At 48.4% G+C, this 18,973-nt stretch overlaps 1 protein-coding gene across 3 annotated transcripts in view; it reads right to left on the bottom strand.

Annotated features, from left to right (window-relative positions):
* Window positions 1–11,748: 11,748 nt before the first annotated feature.
* The window catches only part of ARMH4 (armadillo like helical domain containing 4), a 54,574-nt gene continuing 47,349 nt past the window's right edge, over window positions 11,749–18,973 (bottom strand). The window contains exons 6-9 of one of the 3 annotated variants that reach the window (XM_069018550.1): window positions 16,666–16,697; window positions 15,430–15,534; window positions 12,709–12,843; window positions 11,749–12,515 (exon numbers count right to left, since the gene is read on the bottom strand). In XM_069018550.1, coding sequence (XP_068874651.1) covers window positions 12,447–12,515; window positions 12,709–12,843; window positions 15,430–15,534; window positions 16,666–16,697 — 341 coding nt within the window. In that variant the 3' untranslated portion in view covers window positions 11,749–12,446. The remainder of the gene's footprint in view (window positions 12,516–12,708; window positions 12,844–15,429; window positions 15,535–16,665; window positions 16,698–18,973) is intronic. The other 2 variants (XM_069018551.1, XM_069018552.1) reach the window with 2 other exon arrangements.

Here is an 18,973-nt window from a genome sequence, read left to right as displayed (position 1 = left end):
GACCAGTGGTGAGAGCAGTAGGGAGAGGCAGAGACCTTGAATAAAGGATATTTTACAATCTGCAGGATGTGGCACCAGCTCAGATAATGCAGAGCAGCCTCCAGGACAGCCCAGAGTAGCCCTTATTCATCTGAATTGTCCTGCTGAATCACTCCAAGGACTTGAGCAGACCCTCTTCTCTCCCCATTTACACTGCTCAGGGTGCCATGAGCTTGCTTCCTTTAGCAGAACCAAACCCTGTCTTCCTTTTTTTATCCTTTTTCCCCCTGCCTTCAGGGGGAAAGCAACACCAACACTCAATCCAGGGATTGGCAGTAGATCAAAGGAAGAATCTACAAGCTCTCAGGTTGGCTGGTGGCTTATTTCTTACCCAGATAATTCCCCAGTCCAAATGCACAACAGTGGAGGGTCCATGGGGGTGCTCCAGCTGACATTCATTAGCTGCCAGTGCTGGAGATGCTCTTCCATTCTTGGGAGAAACCATATCCTGGAAGCTGTGCAGGTGATAGGAGGGTGGGCAAAGATGCTCCCAGGGTGGATCCTCCTCTCTGCAAAGGTGTTTCATAAATACAGCTAAATAAAGCCATGAAACATTGCTGCTTAATGTCTTTGGAGTAAGGCTGTGCTGCTGCTCAGAGCTAGTGATGACTCCCCTGGCACTTGGCAGGTTTTTAAGAGCAGCAAAAAAATCCTGTTGCCTTCTGAGCAAGCACAGCCATGTCTATTTTAAAAAAGTAACATGCATCCTCTCAGGGGAATGTTCAGCTGTCAGAGCAGAGCAGGTCACAGCAGCATTTGATCTATGGACTCCAGAGCTACTGGTGGACATCATGCCCTTTATGGGCCGTTATGTGCTTCTTTATGTCTGTATCCAGCAAATTATTTCATTTGCAGCCATTGCTATTTTTGAAAGGACTCTGTGCTTTTAAATGGACCATTAAAATAATGTTTCAGTCTCCAGCCTCACCAGGAGCCACCACAAATTGACAGATGGGCTGCAAGGACATTATGAACAGCCTTCATGGCCGTGACAGCGTTTGGTGACATCCTTTTGCCATGTCCCCATCCCAAATGAGAGCTTCTCCAAGAGACCAACAGAGCATCTCTGATTGAGACAAGCTGCTCCTGGCTCCTCAACAGCACCTTCTGATCCGTGTTCAGATCCAGGTGTTTTCTATGCCCTGAAGCACAAGCAGCACTCACAGCCCGAGTGACACCAGAGCTCTCCAGGCCCATGGCTGAAGCTCTCCTGTGGTGGCACATAAAACCCAGGCTGGACCAGCACCTTTATTTTTTCCTGGGACCTTTCCCCTCTCTTGCATCTGATCCTACAGATCATCTCAAGCATCTCGAAAGCAGAAGCCATTATTTTCTTGCCCAGAAAAGCTGTGGCTGACCCACCCCTGAAAGTGTTCCAGGCCAGGTTGGACAGGGCTTGAAGCAACTTGGTCTATTGGAAGGTACCCTGCCCATGGCAGGGGATGGAACTGGATGATCTTTAAGGTCCTTTCCAACCCAAGCCATTCTGTGATTTGTGATTTTATGACACCACATCACCACCCAAAGCTGTTTCATGAAGGGAACTCACCAGGCCACCACCTCCCCTCTGCCTCGACACCGCCGTGGATCCCAAATCGGCTGAATCTGCAGTGGAGTGAGGGATGCTGGATGAGCCAGGAGGAGAAGCAAGAGGCAGATCAGCCCTCCCTGCTCTGTGTGTGAGACTTGGCAGGTCTGTGGCTTGCACTTCCAACAGGCTGCTGAAGGAAAAGGGCCTCATTTGCCTTGAAGTGGTGGGAGTTCGGGTTATGTACAGCCTCTCTCTTTGCCTTGAAAAGCATCTGTTAATAGAGAGGAGTTGGAGGGGAGCAGCAGACAAAGAGACATCACAGGCACGATCCTCCCCATCAGTGGCACTGCTGCTTGCCAGGAGGGTTTCTCATGCAGCCTACGCCTGTGATGTGCTATTATATTCCATGAAAAGAAGGGAAAATGTCAAGTTTAGAACATCTTGGCTATTTCCAGAGGTATAATGCTATAACAGTGCTGAGATGACATGCAGGAGAGGCTGCTGCCTGTTCCCAAGAAGCAATTCAGGGGCCAGGTCTTGAGGAGTCACCTGAGTAAAAATAAAACCAATCCCAGAATAAGGCAGAAACTCCCCATTTAGCTCCTTTAATCCATCAGGGCTCCCTAGATCTCATCCTGCAGTGCCAGTTGTTGGCCAAAGCACACAGGTGAAGGGCTCTGACCTTGTGTGACACTTCCCACACTCTGGCATCCCAAAGGCAATATGTCCCAGGGCAGCCACCAAATTTGTTGTCCTGCCTGTAACTCATTTTCCTGTTGCATCTGCAGCAACAGAAGAAACTCAGGCCTCATTTCCTGCATCCCGGATCACTCCTCAACAAATGAATCATCATTCCCCCTCCAAAGGAGCTTAAAAAACATCCACTAAACCATTTGCTCTGTGGTACTTCATGAGATGCTCCAGGTATCCACTTCAGCATCCGATTTCTCAGGACACCAGCACAGCAACAACTCCCTTCTTATTGGGGATATTATTTTAAAGGACAGAATAATCAAACATCACACACAGGTTTTCCTTCAGCACTGGCAAAGAAAATCCCTTTAATCTGAAATATGATACATCCTGATCAGGTGCAGGGGGGGAGTGGAAAAAAGAACCAGATCAGAGGGACTTTGCTTTCATGTGGCTACAAGATAAATCATCACCCAGGGCAAGTAATAGGTAGTAATTGTAACTCCCCTCTGCGTTTTACAGCACATCAGAGGCCTGTGAGGGCTGAGATGGCTCAATAGCTACTGAGCCTCCCAGGCTCCAATTACCCTTCTCTCTGCTCTCAGTATCAAAGGGAAAAAATTGCTTTCTTCATGCTAAACAATCTGCAGGGTGGAGACAAATGGGCAAAAGGACTTGGAGAAATGATCATGGGCTCTGCTGTGCCCGGGTCTCCTCTGTTTCTTCAGCTCCTTAGAGAGGAGGAAGCGCAGTAGGAAGGTGTGGGACTGAAGGTGCTGCTTTTTGCACCTCACCCACCCTGTGATGAGCTGGCTATTTGCTTTAGGAAAAAATAAAATTAATCTGTGCTCAGTTTGGTCTTTGGACACTCCAATGTATCAGAGAGGAAGAAACAAATTGCAGAGAAAAACGTCATTCTCTTCTGACACTGCACTCCCACATAGGAAAAACACCCTGCAGCACTGACTGTCGTGGGCAGATGGACATGAGCCTGTCAGGGGAGCCATTTGCCCTCTTAAAAAAGGGAAAACCAAGGCTGATGAAATTAATTTGCTTGTGGATCACCCAGCAATCTTGTGGCAGTGTCTCCAGTGTCCCAGCCAGGGCTTGGCTTCTCATGCCCTGCTGCTCTCCTACAAGCAGACATCCCTTTGTCTCCTGATACACGTTTCCCTCCTCCCATGTAGCACAAGACTTGCCAGGATGCTCAGCCATGAAGCAAATCTCTGTCAGGTACTTGTATCTATCCAGGGCATGCCCTCCCCATCTATTAAATCAACTTTAAATTAATTAGTGGAAGGTGTCCCAGCCCAGCCACTTCACACTTGCAGTGCTTCTTGTAGTTGCATGGCTGTGCAAATGTTCCCATTGCTGCCTGAAATGTGGCAGGGCCAGCCAGCTCCATGACAATTTCCCTGGGTTTGCTGGATGCAGATTTTAATTGATCATTGGGACTGGCAGCGTTTCCAGTGCTCAGGTTCACTTGCTAAATCCAGGCTGATCACTGCATCACTTCCCTTCGCCACTGCATCAATTTTTGGTATCTTATACTCTCATTTGCTGCTGACTAGGCCCAAAATTACATCTTTTGCTTCAATTTTGTCTTACAAGCAGTGGTCATGGGTTTATAACCTCAAGAACAGCCAGGTAAGGAAGAGCCTTTCCTTCACTTCACCATTCTTCAGATCCAATGTTCAGCCCATAAAACCACACTAATATTTTATTTCCATAGTGTCAGCTGGGATCCCTCTTCCACAGAAAATTCCCAAACTGGTTTTCTCATGAGCACCAGTGTCAGGGCTCGGGGTTTGCCATGGCAGTAGAGCTCACAAGCAATCCACACTGAGATTTTAGCTCCAGATTCTGTCAGGCTGGGGTGTCCAGAAGAGAGTCTTGTGCAGGTTCTTAAACTGTTCCATAGATTTCCCAACTCCCTAAACATGCCTAAAGCCCTCTCTGGATCATGGCATGTTGGCAGACCCTACACCTTCAGTGCCTTGAGCCACCAAATACCTGTGGATGTTGTTCAGCACCACAAACCCCAGTGTGGCTCATTGCCACTGCTTTGTTATAAGGTAAATGTGAAATTATAATGTTTTTCCTGTTTCTGTACTCTGCTATCCAAAAAAAAAAATCCTCCCATGTATCTTCTGGCTCAGTATTTCCACAGCCTCATCTCCTTTCTACACTCAGATGTTTCAGGGTAATAGTTGTATATTTTTAAGCCTAGTATGCTGACAGCATAACAAATATCCAATTAAATACTTGTTTTTAATAGATGCTGTACAGCTTGCATGCAGCCAAATCCCTGGATTGGCCTATTGTTTTTCATGCTATTAAACCACATTCTTCACTTTCAGTTGTAGAGGAAAGTCTTCTGTAGCACATGCATCCCCCTCCAGCAGCGCCGTGGCAGTGACCTCCTGCCCAACAGGCAGATCCCCTGAGCCATGGTGGGTTTGGAAACTTTTTCTGTCACTTACAGCAAGGACAAAACACCCAACAAACCTCTGCCACCCTTTCTCATTGTCCAGAGGAGCTGCACATCTGGCACCCTCCTGCCCATAAATAAATTCCACGTGCCCAGCACTGAGGCACAGCACAGCTTTCCCTCGTTCCAGCCTGGATTCAGTGATCCATTTTCCTACCTCCCTCCTTTCCATTTTAAACCCAAGACCAGACTATTTTTTATGCAGGTCTCCTTGGCCATGGCTGTGTCTTGAATATAATATCAATTTTTTTCTAGTTAACTCTTCACTCCTGATCCTGCTGAAGTGGGGCAGCTCCAAACCCCTCTGGGATGCAGGATTGACATCGCTGGTGTATTATTTAATCTCACAAACTACAACCCCACCAGCAAATCCCCCAGCTCCTTGTGCCCAAATTACCTTGTTTGTCACCACAAACCCATCCTGGATGTTCACGCAAGAGTGCAGCTCCCATTCTGCAGCCCTGCTGCTGCTCTTGTAACAAAAATCCAATTTCTGGGTATTTCGGTTGAATTTCAGCCGCTGTCCAAGTGAGATTTAACCAGGCAGGAATGTAATGCAATAAGTCAGTGGAATGGAAGACTGTTATTTGCTTTTTTTTTTTTTTTTAATATTAAAAATGCAAAGTGTAAATAATCTGGGGGGAAAAAATTAAATCAGAAACCCTGAAATTGCTTCCATGAGTGCAGATTAAGTTATGGAAAGAATAAAACACAACTCCATGGGCAGACGATCTCCAGAGGCAAATCAATAACTTTTAAAGGGCATATTGTCCAGCAAGAATAAACCTTGGGAAAAGAGCTAAAAATGAAAAAATAACTAGTTGACAAATTATTTAAAATAAGGATTTTTCAGCTTCTTGATCTAAAGTACAGTTAAACCCAGTGATCTAAACATTTTGACTGCAAATCCCAGGTCAGGTTACAGCCTGATGCTAGCAAATGTTTTCATTATTGAGACTTTGCTTGTGTAATAGAAGTTGTTTTAAATTTACAGCAGACACTCTTGGCTTAATTCTGAATTTCCTTTTATATGAGTAAGATCATATTTTTTGCAGGGATTTAAATTTTTTTTAACACATTACCAACTTTCCCTCTGTTAAAGAACAAAAAATCTGTTAACATCAGCCTCTTTTGTTGCCCATTTCCATTTCCTCTGCCTCAGATGAAATGAAATCCTTAGTGAAGAACCTCGTTGGCTGTAGTTTACCCTTTCCAATCATTTTGTATTAAAGATTCAGAAAACTAGTACAAGTAAGGCTCTGCTCCTGAATGCTGGCCCAACACAGAGGTTAACACTCCTCTTCATGCACCATGAGCAAGACCCAGGAGTTTTCTGGGGATATTTTTGGAAAGGGACAGTCAAAAGCTGCCATTAATCTCCATGTCTGTCCCTCCACAGCCCCCATGCCGAAGCTGCAGCAGCCCAGCACTGCCAGGAGCTGCTCAGGTCTTTGGCAACTTTTTAGTGTCAGAGAACTACAGAATCATTAAAGTTGGACAAGACCTCTGAGATCAAGTCCAACCATTCCCCCAGCACTGCCAAGGCCACCACTGCCCCATGTGCCCAAGTGCCACATCCATATGGCTTTTAAATCTCTCAGGGATGGGGACTCCACCACTGCCCTGGGCAGCGTTTTCCAGTGCTTTGCAACTGTTTCTGTGAAGAAATTTTTCCTAATATCCAACCTAAAACCTCCCCATGTGCAACATGAAGTCATTTCCCCTTGTCCTGTTGCTTATTACTTGGGAGAAGAGACCAACCCCCCCTCACCCATGAATATTCCTGCTTGGACTTCAAGGCTCTGCTGAACGTGGCCTTTCAGCACCCATCCTGATGCTACGAAGCTTTTTCTGGACAGAAGGAGAGCATGGCACATTTCCATCGTTCTGGGAAGAAATTTTTACCAGGAAATCAGACTAAGACCCAAGTCAAAAAGGCTTAAAGTAAATCAGAAAAAACCATAATGCCTGGCAGGTGGAAAACTTGGGTTTTCCCACGTGGAGCATGGGGTGCCCAGCACTTATCATTAAGAAAGGAAGTGTTTCTTCTGGGAACATCTCTGCTGACTCCCTGCTGCTGGCTGAGACCCAAACTGTTTCCTTGGGATGGCATCACCACTGGGGGAAGAAAAGGGGAAGCCCCTGCACGCCTTAAGGAAGCTGAGAGTGAACATCCCTGTGCACTGAAATCCTGCCCACGAGGTCCAGCCTTAAAGTGCTTGTGACCCCCACATGTGCTGGGGGTTTCACAGTGGGAGGATAAGATTTGCCTCAAAGTAAAGGAGGTTTTTTGTGCCTGGCCCCGAGCACAGATCCTGGTGTGTGCCTTTACCACCTTTGGAATGCCTTTGGCTTGTCCTTCCCAAGTACATTGATGAAAACAACCCCAAAGCTGGGCTGTTTCTGCTGCTCTGCACAGTGTCCTGCTCGTGACTGAACTAGGCTGAGCCCTGTGCCAGACTCATCCTGTGCTTTGCTCAGCCCCAGGGAACCCACAGAGAGCAGGAACCCCAACGATTTCCAGGACACCCAGCTCATCCTCTCCATCAAAGCACAAAAAATAGCTGCAAATGCAGGACTTCTGCAGCGTCAAAACAGCTCCACACACATTTTTCTTGGGGTTTTTTATTACAGCCTCTCCCCTCTCCCCCATTTTCACAAGCCCCTGGCTTGGTTGGCAGAGTCAGAGACATTAGAAGGAGACCAGCGGATGGACAGGGGCTCACAGTGAGGCAATGAGATCACAGAGAGCAATTTCCTTAGGAAATAAACCTAGGGGAAAAGAAACATTGTCATTGTTTATCTTCTTCCAGCAGGGTCTTGTTTTTTCTTTTGAAAAAAGCCAGCAGTGCAGCAAACAGCTTCATGAATATACAGATTGTTTTTGGCAACTACCAATTAGCAAAGAATGTGTTCATGCGATCCCCAAGCAGCAATTTCCCTGGGAATTTCTTGTTTTGAACAAGCCATTTTCCATTAGAGAAAATCCACACAGTGACAAATAGTTCTTGCTGGCTCTTGTTAGTGGAGGGAGATGGGAGAAGGGCAGGCAGCCACGCTGTTACTGGGGTCTTGGAAGTTTTGGGCACAGACAAATAAAAAGAGGGACAAAAGAGAAAGAAAAAATGTCCTGGAAAGCACAGAGATGTCACTTGTGGGGCTCATTCCTGCCACTGCAAACCATACCAAGGGACTTTGGGGTATAATTCATGACAGCCTATGGCAAACACCTACCTCCAGGTAAATCCTACCCAAAAAGTCCCAGGCTGAGGTTCCCTGCAGCCCCTATGACCCCTGCAAGCCCAGCCTGAGTCTTTGCACTGACCATGCAGCCTGGAGAAAGCAACACAACACTCAAGTCTTCCAAGCATCACTTCACAGCTTTGCCTGAGACACAGTGAATGAACCACAGGTCAGGGAGACGAGGCACTTGAAGTCAGCTATGATGGACAGCTTTTTAATTCCCAACGTTTTCATTTAACAAAGTGCTACATTCCATAGTTACAGGATGAGGAGTTGTTCCTGTCAAAATAGAAAGCCACAAGGAAGCACGAGGACTGCTAATGCCACTCTGTGGAAGCAGTGCAGTCCAGAGAAGCCTCACCAGGATGAACATCTGGCCTCAGAGACACCTTCAGGAATCAGCAGCTGTGTAGTGGAGGTGCATTCCATCAAGGCAAGAGCTGCCAGGCAGGCTGGTTCCTCCTGTCAGAAGCTGTTGTGGGATGCCTACAATAAATTCTGGCTTGTGCTATCAGGAAAATGCACAAGAGAGGTGAGTGACCCGTCCTGTGTGGAGTCCAGGGGTTGTTATTGCTGCAGTGAAGGCGCCGTCGCAGCCGTGCCAATGGCACCACCCTCAGCACTCAGGGCTTGCAGTTCAGCCAGCACGGAGGGTGGGGAGGGCCCTTCGTGGCTGCTTTCCTTGCCCTGCTTCTTCCAGAAGGATCTGCTGGTTTGGCAATGCAGAGGTACAGATTAAATCAGCAGCGTTAGGCTGTTGGAGCTTCAGCTCCCACCTGAACCCCCCATCCCCTCCCTGCTGCCATCTCATCGTTCCAAGGGGATGAATCAAACTCCAGGAGCTGTGCAGAGAATATTTTTAAGAGCCCAGTCCAAAGTCTATTTGCCTTGAATGAGAAGGGAATGGGCTGAGTGGTGCTTGTGCTTTAAGGACTTGCAGACACTGCACTGATGCCAGGGAAATGCTGTCTGAGCTACAAAGGCTCCCACAAACTTCTGTGAGCCAAGGCTGGTTCTGACTGTCCACCTTGCTTCCAGGTTAAGCTGAAGACTTGGAGAGCCTCCAGGGCTGACCAAAACCAACTGTTCCACAGAAACTTCCACTCCAAATGGCCATCAGTTGGCACCTCTGCACTGCTGGGCAGCTCAGGAAGTTGGCCAGCAGTGGTCGGGTCCCATCCTTGGGTGAAGGATTTCAGAGCCAGAGTCAGGCCTGGCAGTAAAGATGGACCACAAGAAAAACCTTTGGGAAACCCACCTAGCTCCTAAGCCTGCCTCCAGACCAGAGAGCACAGACCAGAGAGCCCTCACTGATCTGTGCATGCAGCTGGGCCTCCCTTCCTCGCTGACTTCCAGCATCCAAGCCACCCCTGCCATATCCTCTCTGAGGGAAGTTTGGTTCTGGGGACACCAGGGCCCCCCACGGATGCAGTAAAACTTCATCATTCTGACTGGCAGTGTTGCCTCTAATTCCTTAAATTCATTATACTGGAGACGGAGAAGAGAGACGGGGAAACTGATTGCCCCTGCAGAAAGCCAGTGGTTCCCAAACTGTGGATTTATTAGCACAACAAAAGGCCACAGCACCTCCCCACCCGCCTTCCCAATCCATCAAATTGACAACCCATCCATAAGGATCCTCCTGAGCTGCCAGAGCTGGGGTACTTCAACCAGCAGCCTGCAGCCTTGCTCAGCCATCTCTCCTCCTCCTCGTCCTCCTGACTGACCCAGCGGCTCTGTGTTTTACCAAATATTTAACCTGTGCTCCAGGACAGACTCCCCTCTTGCAGAGGCCAATGCCCCTTGTCACTGCTCTTTCTCTGTGTCTCCTGGGCTGGACCAGGGTAAAGCATTTCAAGAACACCTTGCAGCTGCCTGTGAGTCTTGTTTTCAGTATCCCTGGCCCTGCACCTAAAAGAAAAGCCTTTACAGAGGTGATTTCCAGCAACCTGGAAAGAGGAGAAGTCATTCCACTTTGCAATCCCCACCATGCCTTGCCAGGAATAAATCATCAAAGAGCCCGAGGAACAACATTTCCCCATTCCCAATACTGCAAGACAGCCAGGAATGCTCACCTGGACTATTAACACCTCCCAAGCACCTCCAAGCTCCGAGAGACTTAGGGATGAGAAGGAAATAGAGAGAGATCAGTCTGGAAGGAAAACTTCATCTTAACATGGAGTGACCACTTATTATGTGAGAAAGAGGCCTTAATTTTGGATTGAATGGTGTATTGCCAGTCAGTGCCTGTTAAAGACTGGGGGGGGCAAGGCAAAATCCTCCTGGTTGAAGTTTCAGGAACAAAAGTGGAAGAGATGTACCGTGGAGCCCTGTCTAGGGAAGCCTCTCCTGGAGGGATTAGGATATGAAGACCTCCCCCATCATTGTGTTCCCAACCTGCTCCCCATGCACCCAGCGGGATCAATGGGTGAGGTACCACACACAGCTGTTGGACTGAAGACTGAGCATTAGGAGCAGCATTTTGAAACCAGGTTGTCCCACTTGTCCTTGCCCAGGTGACTCAGTGGGTGTCACAGGCTCACAGGAGAGTGCCTGGGCTCTGAAGAGCAGTGGTTGTTCAGAGCTGAACATCACATCTGATGACTTAATGTCCAGAGGGGGCCCTGACCCCCTCAAGAGAGAGCTCACCTCGGGAGGGTCTTCTGAATGTCCCTCTCTGCCTTGCAATCCTACTGACACTTCCACGAGGCATTTGCTCACCATCCACCTTTCACCATCTGACAGGCCTCTGCACCTTCACAGGGAATGAAATCCTGCTCCTGCCCCTGCTCAAACTCTCCTCCCTCCCACTTCTCCAAAGGCTCAGTGGGATTTGATCTCAGCAGATGTGTGGTCTGCCCTTATTTTTCTGATCAGTTCTCCTCTGGCAACAGTCAATGTTCATTGCATGAAGGATGATTCCCCACAGAACAGCAATTCCCACCTCAGAAACATGGATGTTCTGCATTTTAGATTGAAGTAATTCCACAATGGGAAGCAGAGGTCAATAGTGCAGCCCTTTTTCTGGCTGTTTTGACAGCATTTCTGTGCAAAGCTACATTATTCTCCCCTACTCGATGCCTTTGACACCTCAGGCACTGTCTCCCTCTGTACCCAGGGCTAACAGGGCACCTCCACAACCCCCTGCATCCATCTGTCCTATGAATTCACCTTTCTACCCATGGCCAAGGGTTCCCAGGGTGGTCATCTCACCCCCCACAGCTGACATCTCTCCAGCTCTTGCTGTTTTCCCATATTACCCACAAATCCATCTCTCAATTGTGACTGCCACCTGCTCCACAACCTTTAGTGCCTTTCTGTATTCCGTGGTCTGGACACCAGTTGCCCGGAGCACCTGTGGATGCCCCATCCCTGGCAGTGTTCCAGGCCAGGTTGGATGGGGCTTGGAGCAACCTGGGATAGAGGAAGGTGTTGGGGTTGGAACCAGGTCCCTTGAAAGTCCCTTCCAACCCAAACCATTCTGTGACTCTGTGAGACAAGACCCATCCAGATCCCCCAAGAATGCTGCTCATGCAGCTTTCAAGGGCTGAAAATGCAATTTCCAGTGGGGTAAAGGGGTACAGAGGCTCCACTCTCATCCCTAGGGGAATGCAGCCTTGGAAAGAGAAGAACCTGGAACTAGTGTCCTTCCAACAGGAGGCAGAAGCTGGGGAAGTCTCTGACCTGCCTCTTCTCTCACCTCCTTGCACACTGACCAAAAGCCAAGAGATCCAGGCAAGACCACCCATCAGTAGGTGAGCGCTGGTATTTATTGTGCTGTAACAGACAGTGCTGGTTCAAAATGGACAAGGAATTTGGTGGTGAAATCAAGGGCTGAGGCCATTCCTGTGTGTCTCCAAGCAGCGTGGAGCAGAGCTGAAGGAAGAAAGGGGTGAGAGTGGGGGCACCCAAGGGCAGAAATGTGCTTCAAACTGTATCAAGAACCCTGTACATGGGCACTTCTCGAGCAGCCAGGGATACAGTTCAGGTTTACAACTCATTAATTAAGCAGAGCAGCTAATCTTAGCACTAATGAACTCTAGCTCAGGTAATGTGACATTTAAAATGAATTGGACAGAAGTCATTCACAGTAAAGATTTCCATTCCTGGGATGAGTGAGAGCTATTGTTATGATTAGATTACTGCCAGCCAGGACCAAAACAGTACACCAGGGCAAGAGGAAAATAATCATCCATATGGATCAGCTCCAGCTGTGGCTCTGAATGAGGTGCCGGGGGCGAGTGTGAGATCTCCACTACTGTATCAAAACAAACATCACGGGTGGCACACGTAGAGCGTAGCATTGTCATTGGGCTGGGGACACCACCCCTGCTCGGGGCAGCCGAGGGAGCGGCGGTGCAGCAGAAAAGTCGCTTGTTCTTCTTCTCCCCCTCTCTCCCTCCCTCCTCTGAAAAGTCACAGGCTCTCCCAAGGGCACTGCAGTTCCACTCAAAATTCGTCTTCAGAGCTGTCGGCCAAGAGCATGACTCGGTCCTGCATGCTGTTAAACTCCCTCTGCTGGGGGAGGAAAACAAACGTCAGGGAGGTCCACGTGCAAAAAGGAACAAAATGCCAAGAGAATTTGGATGCCCCCATCCCGTAACCGCGGCGTCCCCGACACTCCAGCTCAGACAGACCCTACCCAGGCTGTGTCTGCTTTACAGCCAGAAGGGTTCACAGTTTCCATACCTTCCCCTGGCAGTTTCCATACCTTTCTTTTATGTCTCTTTGAGCCATTTCTCCTCCGGCGATTCATAATCTTAATGCTGTAGAGTGCTCCCAGGATGAAGAGGGCTCCAGCTATTCCAACTCCCACAGGAACCAGCATCCCCGACATGTATCCTGCCTAAATGGAAAAGAGAGAAGCAGAGCAACACTCACAAAACCATCCTTTCAGAGTCATTTTCACCAGCCAAGGACTGCAACATATCCCAGTGGTGATTTCCTCAAGGTTCATTGGATTTGAGTGCCCATCACCTGGGTGCACAGAATTATTCCAGCTTCCAGGGGCTAAGCAAGCCCTGCTCCTGGACCAAGCTGGTCACCACCACAGCTCAGCTTTTTCTGACACACAGTTACTGGTGACAGCTGAGACCCTGCAGTGCTTGCCTTTAGGAGAGGGAATAATTTGGGTGAGTGCTGGGGTGAAGTTTCTGTCAATAGGGATGCAGGTGTGAAGGAAAACCTTGGCTGCCAAGGGCAGGTGACCTCGAGCCATTCCAAGGCCCCCTTGGCTATGTACTCAACATTTTTGAACCAAAGACTTTGGCTTTGCATGGGAAGAGGTCCCTGGCATGACAGCAGGACGATGACATAGAGGGAGGGCACACACACACCTTCAGCTGGCCTTAAGGGGAGCACAGCAAAAGTAAACTTAATTCAATCACTGTGATCTGTATGTTTGCACTGCCCATTAAAAAAAAATATAGACAGCATGACTACTCCAAAATTAATCTAAACACTTTAAATCCTTGGGAAAATATTCCCAAGTGCTTGTTATTTGATATTTTACTGCTTTAAATGAAAACAAACTTAAGTTTTAAAGTGCCAGATTGCTTCAGCATCCTCAGCTAATTGGGGCTGGGGGGCTCAGTGTTGCAAGGGAGGCAGGTACAGCCTGGCTCCCCCCTCTGTAGCTCCACCTCCCCTCACACTGCAGCCAGAGTCCTCTGCTGTGCCACAACAGCTTCACCCTTTGCCACTACACCCCCCAAAACAGATTTTACACCTGCCAAGGGACACAGGCACCAATTCTGAGGACTATCAGACAGCTCCTAGCAAGCCTCAGCCCATTGCTTACAACCACCTGTCTTCATCTGTGCTCTCAAAATACAGCACAGATCCACAGCACACACACCACAATTACTTCTCTTCCATAATCCACTGAGTGGGAGGAAAAATACAAAAGCTGTTCAGGTGCATTGCCCCACCTTTATACACTTACCTGGAAAATGAAAATAACTGCTTTCACCTGGGGCAGACACAGGGCCAAGGAGGGCTGGTTTGCTCCCCCAAACGTCTCCAGATCCTACTCAGTGCTTTACATAGTAACACCTCTGTGTCTGGACCCCATAGCCTGAGGGATCTTCAGCTGCATCCTTCAGATTCCCTGAACACCCTCCCAGAAAACCCAGCCCTGTTCAGCTTGGATGCTGGGAAGGGGCTGCATCCCTGAGCCCAGCTCCCGAAAAAGGATGTTAGTGAGGACCACAGCCTTCAGCTGTGTCTCTGTGAGGCAATTAAGGTGCCTTAATTGGGTCACCTAATTAGTGCAGCGTGGGGTTTTCTATTTCTGGAACTTTGCTGCTGGCATGGGCAGCAAGGGGAGACTGAAAATGGCTTTTAGCTGCTGCCCAGTTGAGTTTCCATGTCAGAATCACAATGAACTCCTCAGCCTGTCTGTGAGCCTTTATCACGCCTGACCAGCCCATGGCCTTTTACAGGTTACCCCCAGCATCCAGATCAATGTTTTATACCCCCAAAACCCTGTGATGTGATGCAAATCCAGCCCTTTTGTGTCTTGCAGCCCAACTTCTGAGGGCTTCTGCACCTGCTTGATAGAAAAACCCATTTCAAAGGCAGCTCCAAAGCCGCTTTTTAACCCCTTTATGGGGAAAATGTAGCTTCTTCAGGGATGCTTTTGATACACCCTGTCCATGCCCATGACCTTCCTGGCCCTACTGGGCTTGGAGATAACAGCAAGAGAACTTGAGAGGAATGTCATGTCCACTATTTGCCACACCAAGAGCAGCATTTGCACAGTGATTGCAGGAGACCAGACATAAATCTGTCCCTGATTCTGTGCTCCTGGTCCCACAGTGCTCACACCTGAGGGACAGGGAAGAACATCTCTCAGGGATAGGCCATCGTGTGCTGGAATCCCCTTCTGGATGGAGGGATTGTAAAGCAGGACAGGGGCAAATGAGAGGGGCATGTAAGACTGGTGCTGACAAATTCAACCAGGAAGAGGAGGGAATGGGTGAACAGGTTTATTTGCAAGTGATTTGCTACACCAGCAATTGGTTGGGGGTGGGGGGAGTGGTTTTTTTTGGGCTTTTCCAAGGGAAGATGTGAGCCAGGTGAAAGATCTGCTGTTCCCCTAAGGAGGGAGGTGGCTCAGGAGTGAGTCTCTCTTGTACCTCAGTTATACCAGTGCTCGTGCTGGGCACTGCCCCACGGCCCAGGGTCTGCCTGCATGAGGTTCAGACTCTCCAGAGCTCTGTTGGAGACAGGAACATGCAGCCCCTCTGCAACAGGGAAGGACAGAGGTGGCCAACAAGGCAACAAGAGGAAAAAAGTGAGAGCTACAGCTTCAGTGAGAAGCCACTGATGTCCCCAAGCTCGTGCTGTGCCACGTGCTGGCATGAGCAGGTGACCTGTGCATGCTGCAATCCCTCCAGGCACACAACCAGCCTTGGTGGCTGCTCTTTACCTTCGCTGGGAAAACCATTCTCTGTCCTTTCAGCATCTCCTCTGGATGAATCCCAGGCCAAGGAGCTCTGCCATGAGCAGAGCTTGTTCTAGACTTGCCTCCTTCCTAGTGCAGGCAGAAAGGCAACTCAGCAAGGGCTGGGCAGGAACCCACCTTAAACCCACCCACTCCCCACTCCTGGAAAACAGACACCCAAACCTTGTCTCTCTGCTTTGACTAGATGGTAAAAGTGCTGCTGAAATTTGTTGAGGACCACGTGGGAAGGCTGGGCTGGTTGGGTGAGTCTGCCTGAGCTTAGAGATGTGTTTTCAGAGTTCACTATCACTCCTTGTGATGGTTTGGGTTTTTTTGGTTTTTTTTCTGCTGACTCTGATCCTGTTCAAGAATTTCCAAGGCCTGTTGAGTCACAAAATGTTCTTGCTGTCACCTCATTTCCAGCTTCATGGCGCTGCTGTCAGCAACACAACACTTGGAAAGCTTCACAACCATTTCCAAATGTCAGTATTTGCTCCAGGGCAGCAGAATTTAAAAAGCCATCACTGCCTGTGGCTGGCACAACTCTTGATTCCATGGACCAGCCCCCTGTGATGCCAGGGAGGAATGATCAGGGTCTGTTACCTTGTCAGTTTTCCTGTGTTTGATCATTTTCCCAGGGATTTGCAGCACATGGAGGTAGGAAAGGTCTTATCCAGAGGTACTGGAAAGGCACACAGCCTCTCACCAGAGAGTAGCACCACAACCTCTTGATTTGGATCCAGGAATGAGCTTAGCACTTAGAGAAAAGGGGTGGAACTAAGTTCCTTACCCTGGGGTCCCTGGAAACATTCCAGGTCAGGTTGGACAGGGTCCTGAGCAACCTGATCCTGATCTGGTGGAAGTTATCCCTGCTCAGTGCAGAGGGGTTGAAAGGTCCCTTCCAACCACAACTATTGTATGGTAAGTTAAGGGGAAATAAAAAGAGTAACTTGGGTTGTCTGACAAGGTCATTTTCTGGTGTAGAGAAATCAAACACCTCTGTCCCTCCTTCTGCCCTTAGTTACCACCCATCAGGGATGTATTGTGGATTCACACAACTATACACCAGCAGCATCTGGTTCATTTGCCTCCCAGAGAAAATTTTAAGCCCTTTCTCAACTGTCTGTATAGAGATAAAGAACTGCACTGACAATAACTTATTTATTCCTGCAAGTGAAAGTGGTTTTGCTTTGAAAGGAACTGAAACACTGAGCCTCCTACCTTATCTTTCAGCTTCTCCATCCAGCTTCTCACTGAAAAATAAGAAAAAATAGAAGCTGTAATCCTGTTGCTTCTATTAATTAACAACAAATGATAGTGATAACATTAAAATAGACAGAAATTACCTTGACAAGCTGATAAGGCTGCACATTAGATTTCCTCTTTTCTCATTCATGAGAAAGAGCAAATCCAGCAAATCAACACAAGAAACTCTTGGAGTGAGTTGGCAGGCAAATAGCTCACCTTTGCCTGAGCAATTCACATCTTCAGAGTGATTTTAAAAGGAAGATAAAAACCAGTATTTCAGGTTGTGGGTTTTTGACCATCCCTTCTCATACACACACTGGGGTGTCTGACCAGGAGAAAACCTTACAGTGCAGTTATCCCCTTCCACTGGCCTCCTCCACATGGATATTCTTCCCTGTATTTGTTCTAGCCTGTAATAATGGCTAAAAATGTATTATTCACTGCCTTTTAGTCCCCTGCTTTTCTGGAGTAGCCACTGCCTGCTCTGGAAAGTCACTGGAGCACTGGGATAGCACTGGAGGTGCTAAATTACTAAACCAAGCAAATTTATGCTGCCAGCACTGCAACTTTTTTCTCCTAATAGTTAAAGAAATCCTGTGAAATATGACAGCTGAGAATTAAAATTCAGTAATGGCAGGTGCTTTGGGATGAAATATTCACTGGCCTCGAAGAACTGCAGGGGTTCAGCAGTGGGTGCAGGAGTCACTCACACCACAGGGCACTGGATGATGTGTCTGCACTGCACCAAGGGCAAAATGCCCACAGGGATCCACTAGGATTTTAACAAATTCCTGCTCATAGGTAGGAAGCAATAAACAGTTATATGTTGGTTTTTTCAGGGCTCAGCAACTGTGTTTTGTCAAGGATTCCCACCTCTCCAGGAGGACAGTGCTACAGGCACAAGGGGACTCTTGGATGCAGCAATGTCATTCTGGGGGATATTTCTTCCAGGGCGCATTAAATCCCAAAGATAATGCACAGTTTATGGATTTAGACCCAATTTCCACGCTTGTTTTGTTCTAAAACATCCCTTCAAAGCTTGAATTAGCAGTATCAGAGTCTGCATGTGCACGTAGAGCACTCAGAGCACCCTTCTGAAAGGAGCCTTTCTGTGAGTGGGGAGGGAGCACAGCAGGGCCAGCAGCAAATGGCTGTTTCATGTCTCACATATAACACAAGTTCAAAGTGATTTGAATACTTCCTTTGAAGCATTAGCAACGTAACACCTTCCAGACAGAAGGATCCCAAATTAGCTAAAGGTGAACACATGTGAAAGAGGCACAGGTGCACTTATCTCTGACAGGGAGCTGAGGAAAAGGATGAATTATCCAGGAGAGAGACACACACACAACACTAGAAGAGGACAAGAGGTCTTGTTTTATCAACTCTTCCCACAATTAGCCCTGGCCTGCATAGGCTAAGCCATAAAAAACTCAATTTATGAAGGTGCCACCACCATCCTCCTCTGCCAGCCCAAGCCTGCATGCCTTGGATGTCACTCCCAGTGGAATCCCAGAGAGGCAGGAAACCCATGGCTCCCCTGGGCTGGGCTTCCAGATGTGACACTGCCAGGAGGAGTGGTGACAGTGGCTCAGCCACACAGCTGCAGACCCACAGGGCTTGGGGACAGCGTCCCCCGTGCACACCTGGGCAGCCACACGTGCCCCCACAGTGTGTGCACCGTGTGCTCAGACTGCAGCTGAGCACAAAGCCTGTTCTTACATCTTGCACAACAATTATATGGGATCAGTGAGCTCATCAATAGGCGACCCACTTTCCTGCAGCTGAACAACGGCAGCAATTAACTCCGGAGTATTTCTGCCAAGGCAGAGGCAGGGGCTGAGCTAAGAATATTCTATTACCTATTTTTAATGAGCACAGGTTCTGGCTTTGTTCCCCTCTGCTCCACAAAACAACAGCAGCCTGCCTGCTGGGGCCCACCAACTCCATAGTACAAATCTTTATTTGCTATTGCACTTTTGTTTCTTATTAAACCCAGCCTTGTTTCCAGCCATGCAGAGCATGTCAGGTGCCTTTGGGAATCAACCCAGGCCACAGGAAAAACAACCCAAGGTGATTTCTCCCTGACTAGGTGCCTCTCCAGGGGATGCTCTAATGCAGCCACAGCCTCTGACCTCTGCTAGAGGAAAACAATGGCCCCAGATTAATGAGATTCAGGCAGCAGGAGGTCAGAAACCCTTCCATGTCCTGGCAGGACTGCACCGGGAAAGAGCGGAGAGTGCAGAGCTGTCACAGCCAAGGTCCTGGACTCTGCAGCCTG

Source organism: Aphelocoma coerulescens, chromosome 5, assembly GCF_041296385.1.
Source record: "Aphelocoma coerulescens isolate FSJ_1873_10779 chromosome 5, UR_Acoe_1.0, whole genome shotgun sequence".
Classification (NCBI taxonomy): Eukaryota; Metazoa; Chordata; class Aves; order Passeriformes; family Corvidae; genus Aphelocoma; species Aphelocoma coerulescens.
The sequence above is the reverse complement of the archived record's forward strand: the minus strand, read 5'-3'. Positions and strand labels throughout refer to the sequence as shown.